The sequence below is a fragment of the Amblyraja radiata genome, chromosome 16, assembly GCF_010909765.2.
Source record: "Amblyraja radiata isolate CabotCenter1 chromosome 16, sAmbRad1.1.pri, whole genome shotgun sequence".
NCBI classification, from domain to species: Eukaryota; Metazoa; Chordata; class Chondrichthyes; order Rajiformes; family Rajidae; genus Amblyraja; species Amblyraja radiata.
In genome coordinates, this window is record NC_045971.1 from 22,483,505 (window position 1) to 22,499,389 (window position 15,885).

A 15,885-nucleotide genomic window follows, 5' to 3' on the forward strand; every position below is an offset into this window, starting at 1 on the left:
AACCTGGGTCTCCGGGGCTATGAGGAATCAGCTCTACCAGCTGAGTCATTGTGCCGCCCTGGCCATCAGTAGAAGGAAAATCAGCACTGCACCAATTTGCCATGTCCTAGCTGCCACATACATAGATACACAGATACATAGACAATAGGTGCAGGAGTAGGCCATTCGGCCCTTCGAGCCAGCACCGCCATTTAATGTGATCATGGCTGATCATCCACAATCAGTACCCCATTCCTGCCTTCTCCCAATATCCCTTGATTCTGCAAGTCCTAAGAGCTCTATCTAACTCTCTTTTGAATGCATCCAGTGAATCAGCCTTCACTGCCTTCTGAGGCAGAGAATTCCACAAATTCACAACTCTCTGTGTGAAAACGTTTTTCCTCAACTGTTCTAAATGGCCTACCCCTTAATCTTAAACTGTGGCCCTGTTTCTGGACTCCCCCAACATTGGGAACATTCTTTCATCGTATGACACCCGCCATCCCGGGAATTAACCTCGTGAACCTACGCTGCACTCCCTCAATAGCAAAAATGTCCTTCCTCAAATTAGTAGAGCAAAGCTGCACACAATACTCCAGATGCGGTCTCACCAGGGTCCTGCACAACTGCAAAAGGACCTCGTTGCTCCTTTACTCCTCTCATTATGAAGGCTCTCATTAGCTTTCTTCACTGCCTGCTGTACCTGCATGCTTTCTTTCAGTGACTGATGTACAAGGATATATTTAATGGATAGGCAACAGTAATAGGGATATATTTACAATATATATTAATGATTTGGACGAGGGGATTGAATGCAACATCTCCAAGTTTGCGGATGACACGAAGCTGGGGGGCAGTGTGAGCTGTGAGGAGGATGCGAGGAGGCTGCAAGGTGACTTGGATAGGCTGGGTGAGTGGGCAAATGCATGGCAGATGCAGTATAATGTGGATAAATGTGAGGTTATCCACTTTGGTGGCAAAAACAGGAAAGTAGACTATTATCTGAATGGTGGCCGATTAGGAAAAGGGGAGATGCAACGAGACCTTGGTGTCATGGTACACCAGTCATTAAAAGTAGGCATGCAGGTGCAGCAGGCAGTGAAGAAGGCGAATGGTATGTTAGCATTCATAGCAAAAGGATTTGAGTATAGGAGCAGGGAGGTTCTACTGCAGTTGTACAGGGTCTTGGTGAGACCACACCTGGAGTATTGCGTACAGTTTTGGTCTCCTAATCTGAGGAAAGACACTCTTGCCATAGAGGGAGTACAGAGAAGGTTCACCAGGCTGATTCCTGGGATGTCAGGACTTTCATATGAAGAAAGACTGGATAGACTCTGTTTGTACTCGCTAGAATTTAGAAGATTGAGGGGGATCTTATAGAAACTTACAAAATTCTTAAGGGGTTGGACAGGCTAGATGCAGGAAGATTGTTCCCGATGTTGGGGAAGTCCAGAACAAGGGGTCACAGTTTAAGGATAAGGGGGAAATCTTTTAGGACCGAGATAAGGAAAACATTTTTCACACAGAGAGTGGTGAATCTCTGGAATTCTCTGCCACAGAAGGTAGTTGAGGCCAGTTCATTGGCTATATTTAAGAGGGTTAGATGTGGCCCTTGTGGCTAAAGGGATCAGGGGGTATGGAGAGAAGGCAGGTACAGGATACTGAGTTGGATGATCAGCCATGATCATATTGAATGGCGGTGCAGGCTCGAAGGGCCAAATGGCCTACTCCTGTACCTATTTTCTATGTTTCTATGTTTCTATGACACCCAGATCCCGTTGTACTTCCCCTTTTCCTAACAACACCATTCAGATAATAATCTGCCTTCCTGTTCTTGCCACGAAAGGGGATAACCTCACATTTATCCACATTAAACTGCATCTGCCATGCATCTGCCCACTCACCCAACCTGTCCAAGTCACCCTGCATCCACATAGCATCTTCCTCTCAGTTCACACTGCCACCCAGCTTAGTGTCATCTGCAAATTTGCTAATGTTACTTTGAATCCCTTCATCTAAATCATTGATGTATATTGTAAATAGCTGCGGTCCCAGCACGAGCCTTGCTGCACCCCACTAGTCACTGCCTGCCATTTTGAAAGGGACCCGTTAATCCCTACTCTTTATTTCCTGTCTGCTAACCAATTTTCTATACCAGTCAATACCCTACCCCCAATACCATGTGCTCTAATTTTGCCCACTAATCTCCTATGTGGGACATCATCAAAAGCTTTCTGAAAGTCCAGGTACACTACATCCACTGGCTCTCCCATGTCCATTTCACTTGTTATATCCTCAAAAAATCCAGAAGATTTGTCAAGCATGATTTCCCCTTCGTACATCCATGCGGACTTGGACTGATCCTGTTACTGCTATCCGAATGCTCCGCTATTACATCTTTAATAATCGACTCCAGCATCTTCCCCACCACCGATGTCAGGCTAACTGATCTATAATTCCCTGCTTTCTCTCTCCCTCCTTTCTTAAAAATTAGGATAACATTAGCTACCCTCCAATCCACAGGAACTGATCCTAAATCTATAGGACATTGGAAAATGATCACCAATGCGTCCACGATTTCTAGAGCCACCTCCTTGAGTACCCTTGGGATTTATCAGCCTTCAGTCCCATGAGTCTACCCAACACCATTTCCTGACTAATGCGAATTTCCTTCAGTTCCTCCGTCACCCTAGATCCTCTGTCCCCTAGCACACCTGGGAGATTGTTTGCATCTTCCTTAGTGAAGACAGAACCAAAGTACCTGTTCAACTTGTCTGCCATTTCCTTGTTCCCCATAATAAATGCACCTGTTTCTGTCGTCAGGGGACCCACATTTGTCTTAACTCAATGGATAAACTAAATCCTGCAAGATCACTGCATGACTTTGTTGAGAAACGCGAGTAGCAACGTGTATATATAACATGCATCACGTGAAAGAAAGGAAGAGAAATCTTTAGTTTCTGTAAAGAAAAAACCCAGCAATGGTGGCACTCTTCGCTGAGTCAAAAGGTTGCAGGTTCAAGTCTCCCTCCAGAGACTTGAGCACAAAATGTCAAGCATACTGAGTGACTGCCACTTATTCAGAGGTTCTTCTCTGGATGTGACTTGAAACCAAGGTCACATCTACTTCCTCACATCAGCAGAAAAGGTCTCATGGCAGTAATTGCCAGGATAGCAGCAGAGTTTCCCGCAGTATTCTGGCCAACATTTCTCAAACAATCAATGTTTCCAAAAACAAGTTTTTTTATTCAGTATCCTGTTACTATTTATGGATATTTCTTCTGTGTAAATTGACTCCTACGTTTCCTACATTGCAAGGGGTGACCACACTTCAAGAAGTGCTTCATTATCTTTAAAACAAGCCAGGTTCACATGCAGGGAGTACTGTGAGTAACAGGTACAATGAAAAATCTTTTTTTACAGAGGCACAAAGACTCAGACAAACACACACAAAAAAACACAATTAGAAATGAATTACATTTCATGTTTTAGGTTTGGGATGTCCTGAGAGGGAAGTGAAAGGTGCTTCATAAAAACAAGTATACTGTATATGGTGCAGTTCAATCACTGCTCACTCTAGGAGCAAATGTGGCATCTCACCTCCTGGCTCTTCAACATTAATGATGACGTTTTGCCTTGATGTCTCAAATGTCTTCCTATTAACAGCAGTAACCTAAACAAATGATAAACAGAATTGATTTCATATTTTATGTATGTACAACAATTATTTTTTAGAGTCAATTCATAACACATAAAATCCACATTACCAGTTTTTCTCCTACGTTGAATGTTATCTTAAATCAATGGGGTTTTTGCAGAGAAAAAGACGCCGTTAGGCAAATCCATTTGGCAGCACAGTGATGAAGCTGGAGGTGTTGCTGCCTCACAGCATCAGAGACATGGGCTTGATCTTCATCTCAGGTGCTGTCTTGTGCGGAGTTTACACATTTTCCCTGTGACTGCGACGTGAGTTTCCTCCTGGTGCTCCGGTTTCCTCCCACATCCCAAAGACATATGGGATTGTAGGTTATTTGGCCTCTATAAATTGCCCTCATAAGTAGGGAGTGGATCCGAATGTGGGATAACGTGGAACTAGTGGGAACGGGTGATCAATGATTGGCATGTACTCAGTGGGGTGAAGGGCCTGTTTACATGCGGTATCTTTCATTCATTCAATTAAAAATTAATCTTCATTTATCAACAATATTTTTCTATCAATATACACCCCTCTTCCGTTTTGATTTTGAGACCAATCAACATCTAGCTAAACAAATAAGCAAAAAAGTATTTATTTCACCAAGTTAAATGGGTGAAATTTAATTTTTTAGAGGTGCCAGTTTGTCTTAGCCATGCATAACATCACCAAAAAAAGCACTGCCTTAAATATAAATTAATGAAAATGGTATTGGTACGTGAAAATGAATGGATCTTTGTCTTGCATTAATTATAAGCAAGAAACATAAAAAATGAATTTAGATGAAGAATGTGCAATATTATGGCCAGTGCAAACCAACGTGTTACAGGTCACAATCATGGTGAGCTAGAATAATAAATACAAGATTGATTATAAGGTTGAACACTTGCGCTCAGTCCGCCTTGGCATTCCTGATCTTCCGGTTGTCAAATATTTTAACTACTCTCTGACCTCTCTGTCCTGGGCCTCCTCCACTGTCAGAGTGAGGCTACACGCAAATTGGAGGAACAGCACCCCATATTTCACTTGGGCAGCTTACAACCCAGCCGTATAAACATTGATTTCTCTAATTTCAAGTAACTCCTACATTCTCTACCCCCTCCTCCCCCACCCTAGTCGTTCTACAGTTCCACTGATCGCATTCTTGTTTCCCTCTTGTTATCACACCTTCCCAGCCACCGATGAGCCACCCTTGTGGGCACCACCCTTCCTGAGGTCATCTGTTGCCGGCCCTGATGTTTTCGGGCCTTTTCTCGCCTCCAGTTTAATCCCCACCCCCAACTCTACTTTCAGTCTGAAGAAATGTTTTCTTTTTCTCTTCTTTTTCTCCAGGTATGCTGCCGGCCCCACTGACCCACTCCAGCATTTTGTGTCTATCTTTGATTATAAGTAAAGCACATTGCAGTGTGAATATTTTTTCCAACAAGCGTATAATATTATCAATATATTAAAATAGTCAATTGGGCAGAGAGAAAACTTTATACTTCAATTATTTTCTGTCCGACATCTTTCATGGTTGGCGTTCCATAAAGAATTCCATCATGGTATTCAGTCCGCTGTATAAAACGAAGCCAGCGAGGGCGGTCAGGGTGGTCATGGAGGTTGGTGTTGAAAGTGATGGGGATACTGGTGATGATACCTAAAGTAGAGAGCAGAGGTGAAATGAAAAGGGAATAGCAGTTTTACATTAAACAAGTAAAACGCAAAGAGCTGGAGTAACTCAGCGGGTCAGTCTAAAGAAGGGTCCCAACCTGAAACTTTGCCTGTCTGTTCCCTCCACAGATGCTGCCTGACCCGCTGAGTTACCCACTTTGTGTCTTACTCAAGATTCCAGCATTTGTATTTCCTTGTGTGTTGCATTAAATGGACAAGGAATGGAACAGTCTTGATGAAAATTAATTCACCAGCAAAGTTAGTTCTGTTTTTCTCTGCCGTGTTTCTGTCTCGCCTGCTGGGCCTTTCCAGAAATTTCAGTTTTTATTTATAATTAATGAGCTTTTCTTCTCTTCCAGAATAATAATTGTAAAATGTCTTTTGTGTTCATGGAATGAACAGCAGGTAAACAGGATAAAAACACAAAGTGCTGGATGAACTGTCGATGCCCAATATGTGGCGACTCTTTGCATACATGTATTGTATGCTAAGCAAAGTATTTCACTGTACTGAGTACATGTAACAATGAAGAATCAATCAATCAATCAATACAAATAATCAATCAATCAACTCAGTGAGTGAGATCAAATCTGTGGAGGGAATTATAAAGTTTTGGCCCTACTTCAAAGTCAAGAAACATCACCTGCCTATTCCCTCCACAGGTGCTGCCTGATTAGTTGAGTTCCTCCAGCATTTAGTGTTTTGTTCAAGATTCCAGCATCTGCAGTTCCTTATGTCTCTTAGTAAACAGGCTATACGTCCCAACTGGCCCATGCTAAGATGTACACCCCATATGAGCTTCATGCCGCATCTCTTCATCCAGCTCCAACAATCCCCGTGCACTAGCACTATCCGATACACTAGCGACAATCAATCTACAAGTTACTGGAGCCAATCAACCTACAAACCTGTACGTCTTTGGAGTGTGGGAGGAAACCAATGTACTCGAAGAAAACCTACGTGGTCACACGGAGAAGGTAGAAACTCCGCACCCGTAGTCAGGATCGGCGCTGTAAGGTAGCAACTCTACCGCTGCGCCACTGTACTGCTCAATTAATTAACTTGAGTTTTTCAAAGGGCCTTGTGAACTTGGAATCTTCTGATTGTTTCCACTCCCTGTAACTGCCTATATCAATTTAGGTTTGAGCTAAGTTTCACAACTCATCTCTGGTTTCCTTCCAGGGAATGCTACTGTGAATAACCACACAAGTATATTTACACTTGGGAACAGAATGTTCATTACATTTTATTCTAAAGATATGATTTACTCCAATATTTAACTATTTGGAACTAACCTGAGAACATAATTAGCCCATAAGGCTGGGAAATGATAGGCGCAAATTCATGGGAAATTTTATTCTAAAAAATCAGCACTGAAACCCTAGATACATATTTTTCAAAATTGAAAATATTAATAAAAATTATATTCGTGTCATATTACTATTTTCCATGGCTAGATCCTTTTCAAAATATAACTCTTTATTTCACAATTGATCTGGGCTACCACACATAGAGGGTGATTTAGACTGTAGATATCAGCATTAGATTGATATTTCCAGCCAGATACAACTTCATTGACGAGGCTTGCTGTCTGTCTGGTTGGCAGTGTAGCGTTCCTGTTTTGGAGAGGACTCAGTGCATGTCTTCATCACCGCATCATCAATGCTCTCTTCCCAAAGTTAGAAACAGATGTATTTCAGGAGAATATTTGCTCTGTAATTAAGGTCAGATGGGGTTTACAATCTCAAAGGGACTTTGCAAACCAGTTTTGATATTGCACCAAATTGTGTTCTCATCTCATGCTTGCCGGTTAGTTTGTGTCTTCTTTGGCATTTATGTTGTCATAGAGTTGTACAGCACTAAAACAGACCCTTCGGCCCACCATGTTCATGCCAACAAAGTTGGCATATTGGGCTGGTTCCATTTGCCCTCATATGACCCTTCCAATCCACATATCTGTCCAAATGTCTTTTGAAAGTCACAATTGTATCTACTTCTGTAGCTTCCTCTGGCAGCTCATTCCAGATATGGACTACCCTCTGAGTTGAAAGGTCTCTCTTAAACTTCTCCACTCTCACCTCAAGCCAATACCCTCTAGTTTTAGAATCCTCTACCGCAGGAAGAAGACTGTGAGTGTTCACTTTACCCATGGCCCATGATCTTGTACATTTCTATAATGTCAACCCAGCCTTCTATGCTCTAAAGAAAAAAGTTCCAGCCTTTTTCAACGTCTCCCAATAACTCAAGCTTACAATCTGAAAACAATTCTGGTAACTGAATATCGATGATTCAGCATCAACACAAAAGAGGGACTACCACATTAATGCTAAAGTGGGTGTGTAAATAGATAGTAAGATTGTTTTCCTCACCACTTGCTTCTTGGAACGAACGAAACCCTGCTTGAAAGTAGTCCCTCTCTAGTACATGTATAAAAAAGACTCCTGCCATGGGTTTCACATTCTGATCAGCGAATATCGTGGTCAGGAACACTGCAAAGCAAAATATATAATGTAAATAAATGCAACAAACACTCTTTTTGCAAATTGTTGTTGAGTGATATGCAATAATTATTTTTATTTGAAATTGCTATGAACTTTAATTTCTGTTAATAAAAATGTAGTTGACTGTGCTGGAAAACTAGTAATGAAGAGATTATAGTAATAATAATAATTGACTTATTTCTGAAGATCTTTTTTATCTCGGAAGATCTGTCCTGGACCCACAGATGGCACGGTGGCGCAGCAGTAGAATTGCTGCCTCACAGCACCAGTGACGCGAGTTCGATCCTAACTGCGGGCACTGTCTGCATAGAGTTTATACGTTCTCCATGTGACCATGTAGGTTTTGTCTGGGTGCTCAAGTTTCCTCCCACACTCCAAAGACGTAGAGATTTGTAGATTAATTGGCTCCTGTAAATTGTAAATTGCCCATAGTGTGTAAAATACTGCTAGTGTACAGTGCAAGGGGTGATTGCTTGTGGACTTGGTGGGCCAAAGGGCATGGAAAGGGCTTGATTCCACGCCGTATCTGTAAAGTAAAGTCCAAAGTCTAAAGTGCATTAATGCAACCATAAAGAAAGCCCATCAATGCCTCTACTTTCTTAGAAGATTGAGGAGATTCAGTATGTTGACAAATACTCTCTTGTTTGAGCTTCTACAGGTGTACAGTAGAGAGGATATTGGCAGGTTACAGCAACTCGATTGCCCATGAATGAAGGAGATTACAAAAAGTAGTGGATTCTGCCCAGTCCATCATGGGTACTGACTTCCCCACCATTGAATGGATCTACAGGAGGTGCTGTCTCAAAATGGCAGCCATCATCAAGGACCCACATCACCCTGACCACACTCTCATCTCACTCCTGCCATCAGGAAGAAAGTATAGAAGTCTGAAAACTGTAACATAGCAGCTTCTTTCCTACAACCATCAGGCTATTAAATACGACCACCTCCAAAACAGCTCCAAACTATATAGATGAGGACATTATTTTTGACGCATTACAATTGTCTATTTATTTGCCTGTTTTTTTTATACACACTGAACAATTGTTGTTGTTTATTATGGGTTTTACAGAGTAATATGTTTACATATCTTTTGTGCTGGGATAACATAGAACTAGTACATGGGTGATGATTGGTCAGTGTGGGCCGAAGGGCCTATTTCCACAGTGTATCTCTAAAAACCAGAAATGAAACAAAAAACATCAGTTCATGTTGGGATCTTTTTTCAAAAAAGGTCTGAAGAAAGTCCTGATCCAAAATGTCATCTGTCCATTCCCTCCACAGGTGCTTAAGGTGAGAGGGGAAAGATTTGAGGAAACTGAAGGGCAACTTTTTCTGCACAGAGGGTGTGGGTGTATGCAATGAGCTCTCAGAGGGGTTAGTAGAGGCTGGTACTCTAACAACATTGAAAGACATTTGGACTGGTACATGGATAGGAAAGGTTTAGAGGGATATAGGTCAAACACGGGCAGGTAGGACTATTGTGGATGGGCACTTTGGTCGACATGGGCAAGTTGGGCTGCAGGGCCTGTTTCCATGCAGTGTTAAGCCCGTGTCCCACTGTACGAGGTCATTCAAGAGTTCTCCCAAGTTTTTCCCTGATTCGAACTCGGAGAATGTCCGTAGCGGGCCCGTAGGAGTTCGTGGATGTCTCGTAGCGGCTCGTACAAGTAAAAAGTAACAATTTTTTTTCATCACGAGTATTTCTTTACTCGTGGACATTATTTACAGGGATGAAAAAACGTCACGAGTTTACCGGATGTCCCGAGTACCTACCGTTAGCATTACGAGCCACTACGAGACATCCATGAACTCCTACAGACCTGCTGTGGACATTCTCCGAGTTCGAATCGGGGAAAACTCGGGATAACTCTTGAATTACCTCGTACAGTGGGACAGGGGCTTTACTCCATGACTCTATGCTGCCTGACCTGTTGAGTTTCTCCAGCACCATGTATTTTGTTCAAGATCCCAGCATCTGCAGGTTCTTACGGCAGGATTCTTGGATCTTTCATGATTGGCAATAAAAGCCATGGGAAAGGCACGATTAATTCACACAAGGCTGAATGTTTGTTTTGACACTAGGTGGCAGTTTAAATTTGCAAGTTAACGTTAAACAAAAGAAACATCAGAGAGGCAAGTGAGGAAAGGGAGTTGCAACAACTTCTGCCACTCTTGGGGGAAATTTATTTTGATTTGGTTTAATGCTCTTGCGTGTTGTCATTAATGATGTTATACGAACAGTAGAAATGTAAATGATTGAGGTGATAATGTAAAGTTTAATTGGACATTAAAAACAAGAGCCGGAACCACTTTTTTCCCCCCTTGGTTAAGCTTTGTAGGAATAAGAGAGTATAATTTGATTTTGATTTCTTTTCACTTCAGCTCTCCATGTGCTGTCATATTTTAAATCATTTCAATATATTGGACTGCATGCTTAGGAAAAGAGATTGACTGTTTACAAAACTGCAGGTGCTAGACTCATGAGAAAAACACAACGTGCTGGAGTAACTCAGCGGGTCAGTTGGCATCTGTGGAGGGAATGGACAAATGGCATTTCAGGTTTGGACCCTTCAAACTAATTCAGATAGAAGTATATCAAATTATGAGAGGCATAAAGAGGGTAGACAGTCAAGGTGGAAATGTCAAAGATTAGAGGACATAGCTTTAAGGTGAACACGGCACTGCTTAAAGATGTGTGGGGCGAGTTTTTTTTTTACACGCAAGCGGCACGGTGGCGCAGCAGTAGAGTTAGTGCCTCACAGCGCCAGATATCTCGGTTCAATCCTGACTATGGGTGCTGTCTATATGGAGTTTGTATGTATTCCCCGTAGCCATGTCGGTTTTCCATGGGTGCTCTGGTTTCCTCCCACGCTTCAAAGACTTTGATAAAGATTGTAAATTGTCCCTACTTCACTGGAGTTTAGAAGGATGAGGAGGAATCTTATAGAAACATATAAAATTATAAAAGGACTGGACAAGCCAGATGCAGGAAAAATGTTCCCAATGTTGGGCGAGTCCAGAACCAGGGGCCACAGTCTTAGAATAAAGGGGAGGTCATTTAAGACTGAGGTGAGAAAAAACATTTTCACCCAGAGAGTAGTGAATTTATGGAATTCCCTGCCACAGAGGGCAGTGGAGGCCAAGTCACTGGATGGATTTAAGAGAGAGCTAGATAGAGCTCTAGGGGCTAGTGGAGTCAAGGGATATGGAGAGAAGGCAGGCAAGGGTTATTGATAAGGGACGATCAGCCATGATCACAATGAATGGCGGTGCTGGCTCAAAGGGCCGATTGGCCTCCTCCTGCACCTATTTTCTATGTTTCTATGTTTCTACTTTGTAGGATAATACTGGGATCGCTGGCCAGCACTGAGTCTATGGGCCGAAGGGCCTGAATCCACATTGTATCTCTAAACTAAACAAAGCAGAGGGTGGTGGATGCCTGGAATGCACTGCCAGATGGTGGTGATGGAGGCAGGTATGATAGATGCTTTTAAATAGGCGCATGCATATGCAAGCAATGAAGGGACATGCATCACATGCGGACAGATGAGATTAGTTTATCTTGCTATTATGTTCAGCACAGACATTTTGGGCCAAAGAGCCTGTTCTCGGCTGCATTTTTCTCTGGTCTGTTCCATATCCTATCTGGCATTTTATCAAAAACCTATCTGCCAACAAATCTACCAACATACCCACGTATATTGAATTGAATTGAATTGAATATATTTTATTAACCATGTATGTATACATACAAGGAATTTGGCTTGGTGCTTTGCTCGCAAGTAACAACACGATATACAGTAGACAATTAAGAATAAAACGTTATAATTTAAACATGTGAAGAATGAAATAAAATACCAGAGCAAAAGGAGGCTACAGTCTTTTGGCTGTTGAGTAGAGCTACTGCTTGTGGGGGAAAAAGCTGTTTTTTATGTCTGGCTGTGGCGGTTTCGACAGTTTGGAGTCGCCTTCAAAGAGTTTGTGGTCAGGGTGGGAGGGGTCACAGATGATCTTACCAGCTCACTTTCTGGCCCTTGCAGTGTACAGTTCGTCAATGGAGGGAAGGTTGCAGCCAACAACCTTCTCAGCTGATCAAACGATTCGCTGAAGCCTCCGGATGTCATGCTTGGTGGCTGAGCCAAACCAGGCCATGATGGAAAAGGTGAGGATAGACTCTATGATGGCAGTATAAAACTGGACCATCATTGCCTGTGGCAGGTTGTGTTTTCTCAGCTGCCGTAGGAAGTACATCCTCTGTTGTGCCTTTTTGACTGTGGAGTCGATGGTGGCCTCCCATTTAAGGTCCCTGGAAATGATGGTTCCAAGGAACTTAAATGACTCCACAGATGTGACTGTGGTGTTGTTGATGGTGAGTGGGGAGAGGGGAGGGGTAGCTCTCCTAGAGTCTACAATCAATTCCACTGTCTTAAGAGTATTGAGCTCCAGGTTGTTGCGATGGCACCAGGACACCAGCTGTGACACTTCCTGTCTGTAGGCAGATTCCTCCCCATCCTGGATCAGACCAATCAGGGTTGTGTCATCCGCAAACTTGAGAAGCTTGACAGAGGAGTCTGTGGAGGTGCAGTCGTTGGTGTAGAGAGAGTAAAGGAGAGGGTACAGTACGCAACCATGCGGCGCTCCTATGCTGAGCGTCAGCAAGTCCGAGATGTGTTTTCCCAACCTCACATGCTGCTTCATGTCTGTCAGGAAGTTGGTGATCCACTGACAGAGGGGTTCAGGCACAGTCAACTGGGAGAGTTTGGAGTGTAGTAGCACTGGCACAATGGTGTTGAATGCAGAGCTAAAATCCACAAATAAAATCCTTGCCTAGGTTCCCTGGCGGTCTAGGTGCTGGAGGATGAAGTGCAGGCGGAGGTTGACCTCATTGGTGACCCTCGGATTATCTTTGATCGGACATTACTGGCTTTACCTTGCACTAAATATTATTCCCTTTTTCACACAGAGAGTGGTGAATCTCTGGAACTCCCTGCCACAGAGGGTAGTCGAGGCCAGTTCATTGGCTATATTTAAGAGGGAGTTAGATGTGGCCCTTGTGGCTAAGGGGATCAGAGGGTATGGAGAGAAGGCAGGTACGGGATACTGAGTTGGATGATCAGCCATGATCATATTGAATGGCGGTGCAGGCTCGAAGGGCCGAATGGCCTACTCCTGCACCTAATTTCTATGTTTCTATGTTTCTATGTGTCAGTACACTGTAAATGTCTCTATTGCAATCACATATTATCTTTCTGCTGGCTGGTTCGCAAGCAACAAAAGCTTTTCATTGTACTCGGTACATTTGACAATAAACTGAACTGAATGCTTTAATCAAGCCTCCTTTCACTTCTAAAATCAAGCAGGTGGAAGCCCTGGATACCTTTTCTTCAAAAAGAACCCACCTACACCGTATTTATCTGCTAAATCTTCTCTGAGTTTTACCCAACATATTAATCACATTAATATCTTTCCTTAAATAAGGAAACCAATACTATCCACAGTACACCAGATATAGTTTCACCGATGCCCCATGTAACTGGACATTAGACTTAAACTGCATTGAGTCTAATCCGCTATTTAATAACATCACAGCTAATCTGATTATAAGTATAATTCGTCATTCCTGTCCAGCTCCCTTGTTTATCTTTTATCTTTTGCCTTAAAATATTCAAACACCTTGCTTCCACCAGTCTTTGGCAAAGAGAGTTCCAACGACTCATAGCCCTCTATGGGAAATAAACACCTAGTCTCTGCGTTAAATGGGTGTCCGTTCAGTATCAAGTAGTGACCTCTGGTTCCACACTCTCACAAGAGGAAGCATGCTCTCCTACCTATACCTGGCCAAGACCACCTCAGGATCTTACATGGTGGTTTGGGAACAGCTCCTTCCAAGACCGCAAGAATTGCAACAAATTGTGGACGCAGCCCAGACCATCATACAAACCAACCTGCCTTCCATTGACTCCATTTATACCTCACGCTGCCTCAGCAAGGCCAGCAGCGTAATCAAGGACAAGTTGCACCCTGGCCGCTCCCTCTTCTCTCCTCTCCCATCGGGCAAAAGGTATAGGCGTGTGAAAATGCATACCTCCAGATTCAGGAACAGTTTCTTCCCAGCTGTTATCAGGCAACTGAACCATCCTCCCACAACTAGAGTGTAATCATGCACTTACTATCTACCTCATTTGTGACCCTCGGATTATCTTTGATCGGACTTTACTGGCTTTACCTTCCATTAAATGTTATTCCTTGGAAACCTGGTTCAAGTATTTATCTGGTAAATCTTCTCTGAGTTTTGTCCAACATATTAATCACCTTAATATCTTTCCTTAAATAAGGGGACCAAACTATCCACGGTACGCCAGATATAGTTTCACCTATGCCCCATATAACTGAAGCATAATCTTCCCAGTTTAGTATTCAATGCTTGTCACAAAATGATATTTGGTTAGCTTTCCTCATGACTTGCTGCAGCTACACAGACAGAAGATAGACAGTCAGGACCTTTTTCTCAGGGTGGAAATGTCAAAGACTAGAGGGCACAGCTTTAAGATGAGAAGGACAAAGTTTAAAGGAGATGTGCGGATCAACATTTTTTTTAACCCAGAGGGGGGGTGGAACAAATGCTGCCGGGGTGGTGGTGGAGGCAGAAACTATATGCGTATTTGAGGCTTTTGGATAGTTACATGGGTATGCAGGGAATGGGGAAATATGCAAGCAGAGAAGATTAATTTAGTTTGGCATCATGTTCGGTACGGACATTATGGGTCAAATAGCCTGTTCCTTGCTGTACTGTACTACCTTCTATGTTCTTTATACACAACAATCTTTCCCAAATATATCTTTATATACAACAGTCTTTCATAAATATATCATTCATCTTTGGTCATTATTTACCTTTGGTCCATGGACATTGCTATTCTGTTTTGAAACAGAATAAATTAGGCAAATCTAATACGAACTTTACAAAAAAATTAAAGAAAAAATGCAGATGCTGGTTATCTGAATCAGAAACTGTGTTTATATTATAAAGCAATGGTAAACAAGTCTGATATTCCTCGGCCATATTCATTTCTTAGCAGCTTATGTCTCGTGGCGAGTATAACCTTCTCCTGATCCGGCTCGCCATATAAAACCTGCACAAGAGGAACTTCAGAGTGACGAATTAACATTATTGGGCCTCACATAATGGTTTCCTTCAACAATATGCCTTAAAGGGCCTGTCCCGCGAGCATGCGACTGCATGCGGCAAGCGCGACCTAACGTGGTCGCTTGAGCCGTACGGGGCCGGTCCCACTTCGATCGCCGGAGCCGTATGGAGTTGTGCGGAGCTGGTCCCGACATTGCGCGGGGCTCCGGAAAACTGACAGTGTTCAAAAATTCCGCGCGGCAATGACCTACTGGCCCGCAGCCGCTTTAAGGCTGTGCGCACCGCCTCGATGGGCATACGCAGCGTCTTGAATCCGTACGCAGCGTCTTGACGCCGTACGTCACGCGCGAACTTCACGCGGACTTCACTCGAACTTCACGTCACTCACTCGACCTCCGCGCTGCCCCCGCTTCCGGTTTGGTCGCGCTCGCCACATGCAGTTGCATGCTGGTGGGACCAGCCCTGTACGGGGATCACTCGACCCCCGCGCGGCCCCCGCTTCCGGTTTGGTCGCATTTGCCGCATGCAGTTGCATGCTCGTGGGACAGGCCCTTTACTTTAGTTTACTTTAGAGATATAGCATGGAAACAGGCCCATTGGCCCACTGAGTGCACTCCGACCAACTATCCCCGTACACTAGCACTATCTTAATAATAATAATAATAATAATAATATATTTTATTGTCATTGCACGTCAGTGCAGCGAGATTTAGTATCCAGCTTCCAACCGATGTAAAAGAAGAGTAAAATAAATAAATAAGCTGTGTGACGTGACCATCCGAGGGAGACAGTCCATGGGGGGTGGGGGGCACTCAGCAGGGCCGGTTCAGAGCCGCAACAGCTCTCGGAATAAAGCTGTTTCTGAGTCTGGAGGTTCGGGCGTAGAAGGCCTTATAACGTCTGCCAGA

General features: G+C 43.3%; 1 protein-coding gene across 1 annotated transcript in view; it reads right to left on the reverse strand.

The window, feature by feature from the left end:
- Positions 1-15,885, reverse strand: part of LOC116982049 (epsilon-sarcoglycan-like) — a 51,899-nt gene that overhangs the window by 29,244 nt on the left and 6,770 nt on the right. Inside the window, exons 2-4 of the mRNA XM_033035332.1 lie at positions 7,696-7,815; positions 5,158-5,312; positions 3,580-3,652 (exon numbers count right to left, since the gene is read on the reverse strand). Coding sequence (XP_032891223.1) covers positions 3,580-3,652; positions 5,158-5,312; positions 7,696-7,815 — 348 coding nt within the window. The remainder of the gene's footprint in view (positions 1-3,579; positions 3,653-5,157; positions 5,313-7,695; positions 7,816-15,885) is intronic.